We start from the raw sequence: 17,001 nt of genomic DNA on the forward strand, positions 1-17,001 counted from the left end.
GTAAATTCATTATAACAATCCTAAGCGGAAAAGATCATGGGAGCCATGTATCAACATCGCCAACAAAGCCAAAGGTCATGTTGTGTATTTCGTAGGACCAGCTCGGTATTATATACATTTGAAATTTGGCGACCATCACTAAAGCTCTTTTCCTGATGACAATGCGTATGAGCCTATGTTAAAATGAAACCGGCAACAATACAAAGAAAGATACCATAGGGTGATTTTTTGCACGACAACGCTCAGCCGCATGTTCCTATCGTCGTCAATACTAAAACATCTTAACTCACCAGCCGTATTTTCTTGACATTGCTCCATTCGATTACCAGCTCTTCGATCAAGGACGCATGGTCTGACTGACCAGCACCTCCGCTTCTTCTAAAGAATGAAAAATTGGACGGATAGCGTTAAAAAACGTGCAGTTTATTCGACACGATATACATATGCCATCAGAAAGATGGGGGATAATTGCGTCAGCAATGAGCAATATTTTCACGATAAAATAAAATTTTTCAATATAATAAAAAACGGCGGTGTTTAATTTGTTCACCTGATAATATATATGGAGGCTTTGAAATCATGAACATTTGGAGAAAAAATGTACCTGGTTCATTTTTTTGTCATTCCGTTTGTGTACACCAGATGACACGCGTAAAACATACGACAATATGTGTTGTAGCTTAACTGGAGATAAATCTTATTGCTTTTTAAGAAACAAATTTGTTACAAAAAGGATAACTTTTTGTTATGGCTTTAACGTAACAAGTAGAAATTTTGCGAGTAGATAACCTAAACAACTAGAGACTAGTGACTAATGTTGTACTAATAACGAAAAACGGTGTTGTAATGGAAAACCTCCATGTTGCATGGCTAATAACAACCTGTATGGTGGTTTGAAGTATCTCAGTATCTCAAGGAGTGTGTTTAGAAATATGTTGACGTGATACCCGCTTTATTGGAGCCGAGAACACCTATACACTTCCACGAGAAATCACTGGAAGGTTGCAGAAAAAAACCCTGCAGCAGAGTCCATTTTGGTGAGCGATGCGCTGACTCTCCCAGCTGGTCTCGAAGTACGATGCTGGCCTAACAAGCCAGTCGTCGTAGGTTTTAGTCTCGGCTCGGAAGAAACTGTTAGTGTCAGTAGAATCGTAGCGCTAGCCCCGCAATTGTCCTGTACAGTGCGAAATCTGTGTATAATAAACAGAAGGTCGAGTTCCGATACGGAATGTAGCATCAAGGCTTTGCTTTGCGCTGAGTTCGAGTACCGGGTTCAAAATAACAAATATCACGGGTACAAGTTTGTTATATCTTCTACGATAAGCACGACGAGACCCGAACTTATTCTGTTGGATGATGTAACACCGCAAAAATATAGCGCACGCAAGGATCCCAGACCTATGGCTCAATTGTGGCAGACTCGGAGAGTATTCGGACCTCATCTTATGAAGTCATTGTGCAATTATCGAAACCTATTTACCATTGGTTTATCCCAGCCTATCCTATATAACCTATCTGTAGAAAATACGACCACATAGAAGGAATCGACGCGAAATCTCTAGATATGCGGCACAGAACCGATAACGTATGAGGAAAAAAATCCGAACAAACTTTCAATTCCAAATTAAAATCTTGCGCAACTTATTTTTCTATACTTGTTTGTTTATTCAAGGAATGTAACTCATTTACAAACCTCATAGGAAAAGCTCAGCTCCACATCGCGCTGATTTCCTGATCCTCTGGGGTACTTGCTTTATAGATTCCTGAATTCCGTATGTTTCAATTGTTTTGGCTCCTTCACGATTTTTCTATCAAACAACCGACATTTTTTGCTCTGTAACCTTTATGGTAGACCATTCGCTTCAAATTTGCTCGGAAAGTTCCGAAACACTGCAGCTGTGGCACATTTTGAGGATTGTATTCTTTCGAAATAAACCCGATATTGCCTTGCCGCAAATGCGCTAAAGTTGCATTAAAATAAGTTGACAATGCAAGGTCTGGCCAAAACACTACTTTGTAATTTTTATGCTACTTATATTTAAAGTTTTAAACCTATTTCATGCAGATACTTGTTCACCGTTTTTGAATCAATCGAATATTTATTGCCCAGCGCACGATATGATTACGCCGACCGACCAGTCGTTTCCGTCCTTAATTTCGCTCGAACTTTGCACTCTTGCAAAGTGCATTTTCGTCCGGAACCAGATTTTTATTTGAAGGTATTTTCATTCTCGAAAAGTTTGTCAATAATGTATACAACTGTTTTTATCTATATCCAAGATCTTTAGTACAGTGGAACGCTTCACTTTTAGATTTCTCTTTATTTAGCTCACAAAAAATGCAAATCAATTTACGACGATCTTCTACCGACCACGCCTTTTTCCCAACTAATCGTCACTTGACAGAATCGACGAGTCGTGTTACCAGTTATACAAAAGTGGATCTTCATTTTGTGGAAAAGGATTTTTCGATTTGTGCAGCACTTCAAAATCGTAGACCAATTCAAAAGTTATTCGGATTTTTTTCCTCACACGTTATGGAACTTCGAACAAAACTCTGCTGCGAATCCTAGCCCACACTTTCGCATTCATTTCTTGCTATTCTATCCTACATTGATTTTACAGTGCATCGTTTAAACAGTTCGCTCCAACAGTTTAAATATGCATAAAAATCTATTCTTTTTTTCTTCAATGACCGGACAAAAAGGTGATCTTAAATCTATCAAAATCAAGTTAAGACAGGACCGCATTCAAGAGATTTTTTAAGCAGAAATTTAGTAACAATTCACAATCAACATTGATAGAAAAAATTTGACTGAAAATCCTTCAACTATTCAAACATTGCTTAATTAATTTTCTTGGATCGTACACCGCGCGACTGTTGAAACCGTTTTAACCAGTTAGTAGAATCACTTTAATATTTTGGTTAGAGTTGGAAACCGCGTTTCTCGGGTTATTGTTGTTAGACAATAATTTTTTTTCCGTTTACTATATCTAATATTGCGAATAATGCATATCAGACGCGCCATACACTGTACTGCTTGCGACATTAGGTGCAATGTAAAAAAAAAACAATTGTCGTTAGTCAAGATATTCGGTTTTCAACTCGGGCCACAATGAAATTCATTAAAAAATATATGTACAAAAAAACCTTGCACGTATGCGGGTGGTACTGTACGATCATCATGAAAAGGCACTCTCGTTATACCAGTACCGGAGAGTAGAGTGCCTATATAATAACTAGAGTGGCGCCGTGTCACCCAAAGTAACGCTGGTAACTCAGGTAACACTGAACATCCTTTCTCTTTTCCCCGCACGAGTTTAATAGCTTTTTTGTTCAATTGGAATGACACTGACAGATAATGTTTATTCCAATTTTGACAGGGTCGCCACTCTATATATATATATATATATATATATATATATATATATATATATATATATATATATATATATATATATATATATATATATATATATATAATTATAGGCACTCTACCGGAGAGAACAAAGAATTCTCTCGACGAAAGAGCGACGAGAGGTCGCATAGTTTTTTTGCTTCTTGGTTTTGTATGAGGACAAGAGAGACCGGAATCATTCTTCACCGCGAGCAGGTATGAATGGTATAAGTGTAATAAAATTTTGAGTCTCTACACGCTCGTTCAATTTTACTCTAAATTGGTTAGAAAGTACTCACTTTCGTATTTTGATTCAAAATGTCAAAAATTGAGTAATATTGATTAACGAAACTGAGTAACTTTCACCCAGTTTTCGTATTTTTTTGTTTTGCTCACTTTTGGGTAACCGTTCATTTTATATCAGTTTGCTGTAAACAAAAGTTAAGCATTTACCAGTTCCCTGTTTGTTTCGCTTATTCGTACATGGATTTAGTTTTGAAAGTACTGCAACGAATAGTTTACAATAAAATAATAATCCGCTCTTTGATATATGAGCCACAAGTCAAATAAGTGTGTGCTGCAGTTGTGAGGGGACGAAACGCGAAGAATGAGTGCATAAAAACATCGGACACGTCCGCTTGTTCAAATAACTTCTGTTTTTGTTACATTGATTTTGTAACATATTGATCAAGCTATTTGAATGGTCAGATCCATATTCTTAAATCATGGATGAGACGGTAATGCTAATTCTTTTTGTAATACTAGTTGGTTCCTGTATAGCTGGAAGTATACTTTTAATCGTGATGCTGTTAGAGGAAAAACTAAAAATGTGTATATGTTTGGTGCTAGGTTGTTGGTGGGAACAGCCCTCACAGTCATAATACCAAAAGGAATTCGTTCCTTGTACGATGGAAGCTCGGATGGAAGCAATCTTGAAGTTAAATATGTGGGTACCTCTCTAACACCGGACAATAAACACAGCGCTGATTTATCCACATTTGGGCTCTCCCTAGTTCTGGGCTTTGTCTCCATGATACTTGTACCGAGTTGTAGTTTTTTTACGCGAAGCAATCCGAAAGATGGTAATAATATAAAATATTAATAATTAGATAACTTGATGGGAAATAAATCTACAACATATTAACGATTTTACTTATGTTGTTTTCAAATTTTAATTTCCGAATTTCCTAATGTTTTCTTTTGCGTACAGAAGTCAAATTAACGAAACTGAGTAACAGCTTCTCAGTTTGGCTAATTCATGCTTTTTTTAAATGAGTAAGTAGTACTCAGTTTTTGACATTTATCTATGCTTCTCAAAAATGAGTAACTACATGGTTACTCTGTTTAGGGTAGATCCACTTTTAACGAAATTGAGTCGAAATTTACCCAATTTAGAGTAAAAACGGCCGAGCGTGTAGAGCATCATGAATTGTAATGACCATATGTTGACAGAAAATAGTTTATTTTGACTATTTTTTTCTACAGAACGTTGTATGTCTAGTACACTTTCAAGTGGGCATATCAAATGGCAGTGAGACTTAATGTTTGAATTAGGGCCGGTACTCGAAAAAAAAACGCTCCAGACAAAAGTTTTCGCCAAAAAACTATTTTTGGTCAGATTTTTGGATATTGACAACTGCATGAACTATACCTATACCTTTCGTCATCGCTCGAAAAAGTAACACTTTGGCCGCTTTGAGGCGCCATTTTTACAACTCCGACTGAGCCGAAATTTTGTATGAGAAAATTTGACTAGACGACGAACGTTTGAGCTCTACCGCTAAACGAAATTCGAAGGTTATGTTTCTCCCTTACGTTCCATTGGCGCAACTGAAAAGTTCGTAAGTCCTTAATCCTTGCGTATGAATAAAGCTAGAGTCATAGTTAAATGCAAATGTTTTGAACAAATCTATTGTTTATTGATGTTTTCAAATGGCCGGGTTCATGAAAGTCTACACGCAAAATTTCGAGTCTAACGCAGCCACTGTGTCCTCTCATGTCGAATTCGTTTTCGCGGTGTAACTACACTTTTCCGGACTACTACGTTTTGTTTTGGTCATTAACGCCATCATCATTTTGTCTCGTTTCCATTTCATATGTCCATCTCGCAAATGTGCTGAAAAAAATTTTACCTGACACGTGGAACGAAAACCAAAACAAATGTTTTGATACATGTTTCACTTAATTTATCTGCATTGGTATCAGCATAAACAGTAAGCCGATAAACCTTCAGAATTAACCGCTACACAGTCGACAAAAAAATAAACAGTAACATCATAGTTAAATGCAAAATTTAACATATCCAATGTCTTCTCTTATTATTATTGCTTAAATGTTGTTTTTGAATGATCTGGTTCTTGAAAATGAATCAATCAGGTGATATTTAACTTAAAAGTACCTCTATTATCAGCAACCAATGCAGTATACACTGCATCAACTAGAGCAGGCTCCTGAAAAACGTTACCAATACCACTACAAATCATTATGACGATACCAACACCAATTAAATCGTTCTAAGCGAAGTGGTTCGGAGCTGTCAAATACATTCAAAATACGCTAGAGCATCAAATGCGTTATGCCCAACGCACATGCGTTGTACTGGTTCCAAGATAGATCATTAAATGCTCTAAGAAAGCTCATAAATGATCTGGTTATCCACACTATAACTTTTGCGTGTATCAATCAGTTATAATTTTCTTTCATTTAGTCAGTACCCAACTTATCAATATAGATTGTCGGCTGCACTGTTTCAACGATATTAGCCTGCTGAACTTGGTTTGCGAAAGTCCAATTCGCTAGAGCTCAAAATGTGTCATGTCCAACTAACATTCGTTGTACAGGTTTCAATCTTAATCATCAGTTGTGCTAATTCTGCACAACATTGATGTGGTTTCGCAACATTCAACTTTTGTGTGTATGTTTAGCGGAAGGCAAGCACCACAACACGTAGCAGCTTACTTCTCAACTAGTGACAAAGAGCAAAAAGGAAAAAAGTGCAGGTGGCAAAAAGTTCGGATAATGCCACAAAAGGTGGGTCGATATCGTTCGCCGTTGACGGTAACGACCCAATTATTCTACCAGCCCATAAACCACAACAAACTGTTGCGAGTCGATAACATGGTATACTGATCAGTTGTGACAGATGACGCTTGGACGCTATTACATACCAGTGCAGCAAACTATGAAAATGTATATAAAAATCACCCTTTAATACATGACATTATGTAGGTAATGTGTGAGTACCCTCAAAAATTGAGATCGTGTCACAGAACTCAGTACACACGAACTACTTGTTCAATGTTGCGATACTCCAATCCAAAGAGGCAATGATAATTGTTCGTAATTGACTATAGCCTATCGTGAACAACATGATTTGTTGCGAACACCTTAGCCAAAGTGTCTGCTTTCTGATTACCCAGAATGGAACGGATAAAGTATACCCTCCATCAATCGGAGAGCCTCAACAGAACTGGGACTGTTGGTAAAGATAAAGTAGGTTTGGTGGGTATTGTTTTGATAATTCTTAGCGGAAACAGAATTCCAGGTAATGTTGCGACGCAAACAGAAGTGGAATTAATCAAATGCTTCTAATTTTCATTCAAAATACTGAATGCTGTGGACCTATCGAGAAATGATCCGTCAGTTACCATCATGGTAATCGAAAAATGCAGTAGAATCGGATTGGAGATGTATGTATGACAAAGGGTTTATACTTTGAAACATGTGATTGAAAGTCTCAGGCTCAGGTATGAAATGGATTAGAGACGAAAGTTTAATAAGCCTATCAATGTTTTTAATTACCAAGGAGGTCTCTCCATTTGAGAACACCCATAAAAATTTTAATACTTATCGTAATGGCTGAGTATATACAACAATTCGATTTCGACGTTCGAAATTAGTTAATGATTTTATCATATTAAGTCTTCTGCACAAGAATATTGATTACGATAATGTTGGAAATAACCGAATTATGGTAAATTATAATAATTGATTCGATTTTTATTTGCAGATTTGCTTGCTTCCTGATCGAAGTGAGAAATCCAAACGGCGAACGAAAACACTAGCTTTAACAAACGATCCTCGCTGGGGCCAAACTTTCGTGTACGAAGGCTTGCGAAGAGCTGATCTTCAGAATCGTCTTTTCGAGGTACGTATCCACTAGTTGCGTCTTGTGTTAATCAGGTTGGACAGCTTATGGAATGCTCACTGCGTTACAGGTTACATTATGGGACTACGTCCGTTACGGGGCAAATGACTTTTTGGGAGAAGTGATAATCGATTTGGCCACGCATCCGTTGGACGATGAACCAGAATGGTACATACTGCAGCCGCACCAGGAGTCCATACGAGAAACTGTAAGTATTGCGTCACTATTTCAATCTGTCTGACGCGTAACACAATTTTTACCCAAGCCTATAAACCATTCGTAGAGAGCTAGTGCCTTAATATCGTTTCTTAAAGATTTCGGACTTTCCTTTTCGGTAATAATATTAGCAGTACTCGTACTCGTTTTTTTGTGAGTAAATCTTTCGTGCTCGTATGCTGTTAGCTCTCGTCACGATTTACTCGTTGCCGTACACTTATTCATTTCTTCATCATAGCTGAATTTATAGTTACGTTTTATATTTTCTACATTCTCAATAGCATACTTCATAAGAGTGACATGATTTGACTTTTGGATTATAACCATTGAAAACAACCACTTTAAAAGTTTCGGTGCCCGACAATAATTAATGTAAACTTTAGGCTATTTACGTAATTTGATAACAGGGATTAAAATATTTTTGCTACGTTTTATTACTATCGGCCGTTCTATCAAACTTGACGAACAAGTTTAAGTAACATTTACTTGTGTCATCAGACTTAGCAATCAAGATTTAGTGACATTTTCGGGACTGATTTAGTACTGACAACGAGAACGCCATGTGACAAACATAAGTTTTAATCGGATGAAGTAGGTTATCTCTTCATTTATTCAGTGACGTGCGGTTTCGTTTTGCTCTTCGAGGACATTACTTAAAAATTTAAATGAAAATAAAATGTATCTCGATTTTGCAGGCAATATTTTTCTTAGTCAAACTTTTTTTTCTGCCAGATCTTGTTTTCTTTTGTTTGATGAACGTTCTGATAAAAAAAGTTGTTTGTAGCATAACCGCTGCTTATTCTCGCCTTATTATTTGTTGTAGAGGTTAGCTTAGTAGTTCAATTTTTAATTTCATATCTCGGCAAATATTTTACGAATCATTTTGTAAGAGCAATAAAATCATCCGGTAAACCTGCAAGTGCTTATCAAAATCCTTCAAAAGATTTTATCAGAAGTTTTGACAGATTGTTAACGTTATACAACCATTTATCGGTTTCCCGTTCCCTTGATGTTATCCTGTCGATCATAAATAACTGTTCTTTCCGATAATTTTCCAGATGTATTAACTACATGAGTATCATTTCTAAGAATGCCAATCATACATTTTTTCGTAATCTATCCGTAGTTGCGTAGAGACGATAGAGAACCAGGCAACGAATTGGATATGATTTTAACCCCGACCGATCATTTATCGCCACCGAGCACCACTTCAAGGTTGAGTGACTCAGACACGACTTCCGAATGCGATATAGATGGTCTGATGACTGGACGTGACGGCGCTAGCGTATCATCACTAGGAAGTTCATCAAGTCCTCCACCAGAGGTAAAATTGGTCATCCATCTTTTTCCCCCCCGTATCCATATCACATTGAAAGGAACAACTTACTGATAATAAACATTTTCTACAAATAGGAAGTTATTTAGTGTAACAATACACATAAAAACTCACTACACATTTATTTTTTCCATTACACATGCACCAGACAACACCTCGATTTAGTTTATAATCGTGTAATTTTTTTTGGTGAATCCAAATAACACTATTGTATTTTCCAGTTTTCGACCCGTACAGACGCTTGTGCTGTAACAGAATCATATTCGATTTTTATGAACTAAAATAAACTAGCAGAAATGCTATAAAAGGGCGCTACATATTTTTAGTAGCTCACTGAGCCTGAGAAAAGTGATATTAATTTAGTAAATTTCAATATCTCTGATTTTCTTTATAAGTATTTTGTTATGCTTAACAAAAACAAAATTCAAAAGTCAAACTGAAAATACTTTGTCTTGAAACGGTGAACGGAGTTGTATATGACGCAAGAACGCAGGTTTATTTCTTTAGATAAATGCTTATAATATCGCAGCCAATATATATACATACCTAAGAGCTTTTTGATTGTTATCCTCTAATAACATGCTTCAGTTATTTAGGTTTCCCCATACTTCAACACTAGAGTTACTATTTACATTAAAGTTAAAGTTTCTTACAGCTAAGCTTTTTTAATCACCAGTAACGTTTTGTTTTTCCTATCGTTTTAAATAGTAGCTACAGCATCCAAGTACTATCCAAGTATATGAATACCTTAGTAAACAAGCTGTGACAGTAAACGAACTTTTAAGCTGCTTAAGAAAGGTTACAGATTAATGAGCAAACATCCGGCTTCTCGCTTGATTGCAGGTCGATCTACAGGAGCGAAGGTCACGCCGTGATATGTCGCCACAAGGCCGAAAGCGTGCGGCTGGTATGGTAGCAAAGGATTATCGAACAGTGTCCGGTGTCGGACAAGGTTTTCACAATCAAATGAGTAATGAGGTAATTAATGGACTTACTTTGCTGTTTGAATTATATATACTCCGTCTCGATTATTGCTTGCCTGCCAGATATGAAAATCAATAGATAAATCGTCCAGAACAATATTGAATATTAAAATTGCACAACTTTACACCAAATTGGTTGAACAAAATTATTAAATTATGACCGATCGTAACATTTTCAATCGAATCAAAAACATGGCTTAAAAGGTTCATGTTTGCAGTATATTTACTAAAAATAATTTCGAAAATTTTTTTTTGCTGCCAATATTGCGTGCTTTGCTACTATTTGCTCGATAGTATTCCAGTGATAAGTCTAGTAAACCATTAAAGATGGAAAACTCTGCAAAAAACTCTGACGAAACATCCAGAGACATCTAGAGACTAATAAAGATACCAATTTTACGGATAAAAAGAACGGACGAAGGTTTTAATTACTGTGCAATAGGTAAATTATTAAGATAATGTGTTTGTACCGTTGTTTCATAGGCAGTGGGAGAAGCTTCTAGACCGGAATCTACACTTTATTTCAATTCTCAGAAAAAGGTATGGGCTTAAAACTTACCGAAACTTTATTGAATTCTTTTTAAAAAATAATGTAATGTAATGAAAATTAGTGACAGTTTCTGGGGGATTCAGTTTATGTCTACTCATCCTCATCCACTCTAAACGACCCTAGGTTTTGATGAGAAAGAAACCCTAGATAGGATTTCTTTGTGCACAATTATGAACAAATATGTACCTACCAACATTAAACTAAAACAGAACAAAAATAAACCAATTTCGATAAATTTCTACGCAACTCCATGCTTCTTGCACGGCTAACACGTCACAGCCTCACTACTACTGATGCACTAATCAGTCTTCAATACCTTTTCATTCACGTGCCTTCATTTTATTAATAGAGATGTTCTGATCGGAGGTACAAATTTTCGACACTGTATGGTGATTTCCTTTCCTTGACTTTATTTTGATTGCTATTCGTGAAGTTTTCGTTTAAGGGAAAACGACTCGAAAAGACAATCTTTTAATCAACCGATGATGTTTTGCATTCTCGCGTCAACATGTGCAATGAAAAAGGTGAAAAGAAAACAGTGAGAAACCCATAAGGCTCGAAGGAATGTTTGTTCCAACCGAGAGCGCGAAGAATTTTTCAACTAGGGCCAAACATTTTCAGTTAAATGTGAAAAATTTATGCGCAAAATGAACCACCAGAACTTCACTTTCAATCGAGGTCGTGTAGCTTCAATGTATTGCCACACTCTTTTCGCTCAACGTTAAAACGAACATTCTATTGGTGACGGCACAAGGTAAAGGGTTTTTGAAGGCTATTCGCACCTACGCGAACTCTCATAGAGTAAGCTAGGGCAGCGGTTCTGAACCTTTTTTTGTCCGCGTACCCCTTGGCGATATTTTTCATATCGATTGTACCCCCTGGCTTGGAATGTTCTTGCCGAGTGGGAGAGAGTAATGGTAGATCATATTGTGGTAGTCTAGTTAAGGTTTCAAATTAAACTGTAGCTTGTTTGATTGCTACAGTCATGTTTTAGGGGCTAGATTGACCAACAAATGAAGTATTATAGAGAAAAATTGCTTTGTCCGCCATTACTGATTTTTCTTCGCGTACTTCCTGAAGTCTTTCGAGTACCCCCAGGGGTACGCGTACCCCAGGTTGAGAACCGCTGACCTAGGGTAATGGGCACCGTTGAGATACACTTCCTCCGATTCACAATGAAGAAACTTTTGAATAACAAAATAATAATTCTATTATTTGAATATTTGTATTTTTTTTATAGTCACCCTGTCAATTTGGCAGCACTGCAACGTCGGAAAATGTAAATAAACACAAAAAAAGTTTCAATGAGCATTACCGTTATGTCACCAGAAACATTGTTACGTTCGGGGCATAACGCTTTCCGTAGCAAAAAGAATCTTTGTAAACATTTTTTCTGGATTTTACCCCAGCAAGGGTGCATTTTGTCTCGATTGCACTGTGGTTCCCCCATAGGTCATATATCCAAAAATCAAATTTCATTATTTTGGTATTTCGTCACTTCTCAGCATCTTTCGTGGTCTGAAGCTTACAATGGCATCAACTGTTGTATTGAATTACGAGAAAATGGGTCACTGTGAGGCTTGGAAGTGCGCATAGTTTCCACTTTTAAACAGGTGTAAAAAGTAAGTCATCAGGTTAAGTGCAATTTCACCCCTTTTCAGTGAATTTAAGTATTCCAAAGTGGTTTTTTGATATGGAGGTCAAAAAAACAAGGAATGTTGAGCCTTTTCTAAAGGTTTTAAGAAAGTTGTATTGTGGTGGTAACAACTAAGCAAATGGTCAAATAGGTACATTTTGATAAAAACTGATATCACCAATGTATTTTCAAATGTCGATTCAACAATGTTCTTAAGCGAATTTACGTAAGTGCAATATATCAAAATGTTCGTTAGGCATCGTTTATATGTCCAAAACACAAGTTGGCTGCCGAGACCTGCCGACCGGTTTGTGAGAAGTGAATACAAATCGGTCTTTTTTAGGATGTTTTTTTTTTGTTTTTGTGTTGTTCTTTGGTGTTTTCTTCTGTGGAAATATTTTGCAACCCCTTTTCGACGAATACAGTTTGGCGTCAACATATTTCTAGGTTTATTGCTCAGATGTAGATTTTCCAAAATGCATATTTTTAAAATTTGAGCTGGAAAATCTGGTAGGATTCATGAGAAGATACAAAATGTTTTAGATCATCGGTATGAGATTATGTTAACTTGAAGCTAGATGACTATAGCAAGGTCGAATACATTACATTTGCACCCGATTATCAGTTGATTTGAAATAATCTAAGAGAACAAAGAGCAACTGCATAAAAAGAACTAATTGAATGAGGTCGAACTATGATAACACCATCATGGAGAAAACAGTTTCTTTTCGTTGTCAGCCTGAGAAGAACACAAAGAGATTTTTATTTCGTCACTTTTTATGACATTTTGTGAATTATATTATTTTGTTTATTGTAGTTTTCTTGATATGTATTGTGCCATATCAAATAATGTTATGAACAAAACATTTCCCTAATTTTCAAATACAAATCGAGAAACACATTTCTTTTATGTGTATACACTAATGAAATTTCTGGCAACGAACAATGAAAATTTGAGAACTTGCATAGTTAAGAAAAAGTAGTGAAAACAAAGTTGGTAATATATACCAGTACTTTTAAATGACCGTTGACCGCGAAACTATAGAAAATACATCAAAATAGATGTAGTTTTTGAATTCAGCATCGAAAAATACACTTAGATTGACGTTTTGAATACAAGACATAGGAAAACAACATTTATGACCGCCCTTCTTAGAAAATGGAACCACTGTGGATTGGTGAGTTTTCCAAATTATTACATTTATACATTTAGAATAAACAATGCTTTCGTTGACTAGTGCGTTTTACCCGAGCCATTGACATCCCTATACCGAGTTACAGTGAATGACGATGAACTCATGTCTGGGCTTAAACTCATTTGTGCCCGCTCTGCCGCTATTCGAATAACAGTCCTATGTAAAATTTTGTGTTTTCTTTTTTTTGCGGGAATGGGTCCATTTTGGCATGCTCTTCAAGAACTGCCACCAAAAACGAGGTTGTGAGAATCAAAACTTACTTTTTCAATGGCTAGTCTTGAAGAGCATGCCAGAATAAACCCATTCTCACAAAAAAAATCAAATAAACATTCAAATTTTACATAGGACTGTTATGCGAATAGCGGCAGCGCTGTCAGTTGTCAGCTGTCAGATAAAGATGTATGAAAAGTGGCGGTAGTCCTTGAAACATGGCGCGATGTCATAGGCATGGTTTCGACCCACAAACCCCTATGTTATTGTCAAAATATCCGTGATGATAAAAGCCAAAATATTAAAAAAAAAAAACAAACCAACAAATTCCAGTCAAATCGTCATCGTCATGCTTATTTTACTGTTTCATTCAGAGTTAATCTGGCAACTCTGATCGAAAACCCAGAGAAAATCAGTTTAATATCTGGAAATTCTGCGTAAATATGAGGAGTCTCTAACAAATATCTGCAGAAACTACGGAAAACCTGCAAACATCTGCAAGACAATGAAAATTTGCGCAGGGACTCTAAAAATCTGCGTTTTGCAGCTAAATATGCACATATTGTATCCTTGGTTTCATTATTGCTTCCTTCGTTGATCATACTGACGCGAGGTTGCAAAAAGTCATTAGTCGTAGTGAAAACGAAACATTGCCTGTATGGGCAGTTTAGTGTTAAAAAAAGCCTCACAGAAGCCATTTAAAACAAAGTCAATAAAGGCAATCGTGTCAGTCATTCAGGAGCAGAAACTCGTGTCAAAACGTGAAAAGGATTTTTCAATGAACAAAACTTGATTTTTAAAAAAAGTTCATCATTTTTCTTCGATTTGTGAATATAGAATAAAAAACTGCTCGAAAGGGATCAAATGACAGTTTGCTAAAGTATATGAGTGGACTGCCATTTCACACATTTCGAGCAGTTTTTTTAATCTTTATTTTATAAACATAAGCATTTTTTAAAAATTACGTTTTGCTTAGAAAATTACACTCTTTCAGCTGGCGCACATAAATCAGAGAACCGTGTAAAACTTAAGTACCCAGTTATGATATTTTGGATGACGCTTGTTAAGCATTGAACAGGTTTGGACAAGGATCGAATGGGGTGATCGTACGATGTTTCTCTGCACTCAGTACATACCTCCGGGTCGAGCATGAATTGCTGTTGCCCATTAGACGACCTTCTCAAAGATGGAAATTGTAAAAGCAATAGTCGAAGTTATGGTGTTCGGTGATTCCAGTTTTCCCCGGATTCGAGTATCCATCTTAACGTTACATTACTTTTGGATATTCATAGCTCAGCCTTATCTCTGCTTTGTGAGCACCCAGGACACGGACACGATCATCACGTAAAACGTGCCGCCAGTAATACCCCAACGGTCGGCCAAACTTTGAACCCCCTTTATTTAAACGCGACGGTTATTTCTAGAGCCTGCTGCAAACTCAATCCTTGAGCCTAAACCCGGGACCTCAAGGGATTCCATCGACGTGTCTTAAAACGCAGATTGAAAACCTAGTATCTGCGCTTCTGCATGTCTGCATGCTATTTGTCGCTTTCGGCATTTTCCTGTCCTGCTGTCCTACTACACATCAATCTAATCGGTTCATGTTGCGCATATTCTGTGCTCTGCGATCTTAAACACAAGAAGACCCGTTGGCGTATATTTCTTTCAGGAGCGTCAAAATGAATTTCGGTGAGAATGTTTGGGTATCGATTTCGCCTTCTAGTAGTTTTGACACAGAAACTACCTATGTGATAAAGCGCCGTCGTTCAAGTGTTTCAAGTCTGATAATCCAAAAGATCTTCATAACGTGGGTTCGGAAGGATTGTTTCATGGAAGGGTAAGGAGAGCGTAGCGAACAAATTTTCTCTGAACTGCTTGAACCTAGCAGTCCACTTAGTATGGACACCTGGCGACAACACTTGATTCGAGGATATATTGAGCCAACGAGCAAAACAGGGATCGGATCCATGAGCTCAGCAGAAATTTTGAAAATAAGTCCTAGCTGTCTATTCGCCTTCAAGATTAGTTCACAATAGTGCGTTTGAAGTGTAAGAACACTATCTAGCATTACACCCAGGTCTCGATCTTGAGTTCCACGCTGCAAAGGCTGTCCTGCGATAGTCAAATACATTTTACGTTGGAAGGAAATAATGCTGCATTTGGAAATGCTGACAGTCATGTAATTACGGGAACACCATTCCACAAAACAGTTTACCATCCTCTGAACTTCGACACAGTCTGCAAAGCCCTTGATCCGCGTGAAACATTCGGCAGCCAGATGGAAGCTTTGTATCGATTTCGTTGATAAAAAGTACAAACAGCACTGGTCCAAGATTGCTTCCTTGGGGCACTCCAGAAGAATTGGAAAATGTCTGAGAAATCAAGCACGTGGAAAGGAATTGAACACGGTTGGTAGAAACAGACCGCTTCGGAAAGAATCCATTTTGATCAGTGGAACTGTAGCGTTGGCTGCTGGCAAACTGTCAATGGATGGATCAGAGCATCACTACATTTTTTAAGAACACATGCACAAATATCATCTGGTCCAACCGAACAGGAAGATTTTAGTTTATCGATGGCTGCTTTAACTTGGTTCGTTATAGGGGAGCTGCGTAGCCGCAAGGTTACAGAGTCCGCTTTGTCAACCCGGGCAGGAGAGCATAACAACATCATAACTCATCAATAACATATTTAACTATGGGGACTTATTGTGTTATTCGAAAGATATTCACGTTTCAAACATGCATATGAAAATATCATAAAATTTTGATATCATATCTCGCTGTGCCTTCAATGAGATATTTGAGTTGATTTTAAAATATCTCATGAAAAGTAAGTTTTTAAGTAAAAATTATTCGTTATTGATTATTTATAATATATCAGTTATGCATTTAGTGTTCAATAAGTTGAAAATATCTGAATCGGTCATTTTCATGATTTTTAAAGCAAATTATTGGTTTGTTATTGAAATGCCAAGCATTGTTATTCATATAGTCTTGAAGGAATAATATTTTGGTATAATTTTTTGTTATTTTACCAACTATGTAAACCATATTAAGATCAAAATGAGGTGAATTTCCAATATCTGGTTGTGATATTATAATGATATTTCTCCTGCTCGGGAAGCGGATGGTCGTGGGTTCGAATCTTAGTAGAACCAGGCCATCCGATGTCAAAAAGGACTTAAGCATGGGTTTATTCTCAGGCTCCCCACCAGTTATCCTTGCTTTACGCTAAAATCTACAATACCTTTGCGTGATTTTCTCTTAACAAAAAATAAGTCCCTCTTATCAATAAAACTGGCCAGAAGGACGCACGACGAAACTTCTC

At 36.9% G+C, this 17,001-nt stretch overlaps 1 protein-coding gene across 13 annotated transcripts in view; it reads left to right on the forward strand.

Annotated features, from left to right (window-relative positions):
- LOC129732766 (regulating synaptic membrane exocytosis protein 2) overlaps nucleotides 1-17,001 on the forward strand; it is a 113,198-nt gene that overhangs the window by 57,429 nt on the left and 38,768 nt on the right. For 11 of the 13 annotated variants that reach the window (XR_008729349.1, XR_008729348.1, XR_008729350.1 and 8 more), the window contains 4 exons: nucleotides 7,407-7,544; nucleotides 7,615-7,752; nucleotides 8,887-9,084; nucleotides 9,940-10,074. Coding sequence is in view for 10 of the 13 variants with exons in the window: in XM_055693970.1 (XP_055549945.1) it covers nucleotides 7,407-7,544; nucleotides 7,615-7,752; nucleotides 8,887-9,084; nucleotides 9,940-10,074 (609 nt within the window). In the remaining 3 variants the exon portion in view is untranslated. The remainder of the gene's footprint in view (nucleotides 1-7,406; nucleotides 7,545-7,614; nucleotides 7,753-8,886; nucleotides 9,085-9,939; nucleotides 10,075-17,001) is intronic. The other 2 variants (XM_055693976.1, XM_055693979.1) reach the window with 2 other exon arrangements.

The sequence above is a fragment of the Wyeomyia smithii genome, chromosome 3 (genome assembly GCF_029784165.1).
Source record: "Wyeomyia smithii strain HCP4-BCI-WySm-NY-G18 chromosome 3, ASM2978416v1, whole genome shotgun sequence".
Classification (NCBI taxonomy): domain Eukaryota; kingdom Metazoa; phylum Arthropoda; class Insecta; order Diptera; family Culicidae; genus Wyeomyia; species Wyeomyia smithii.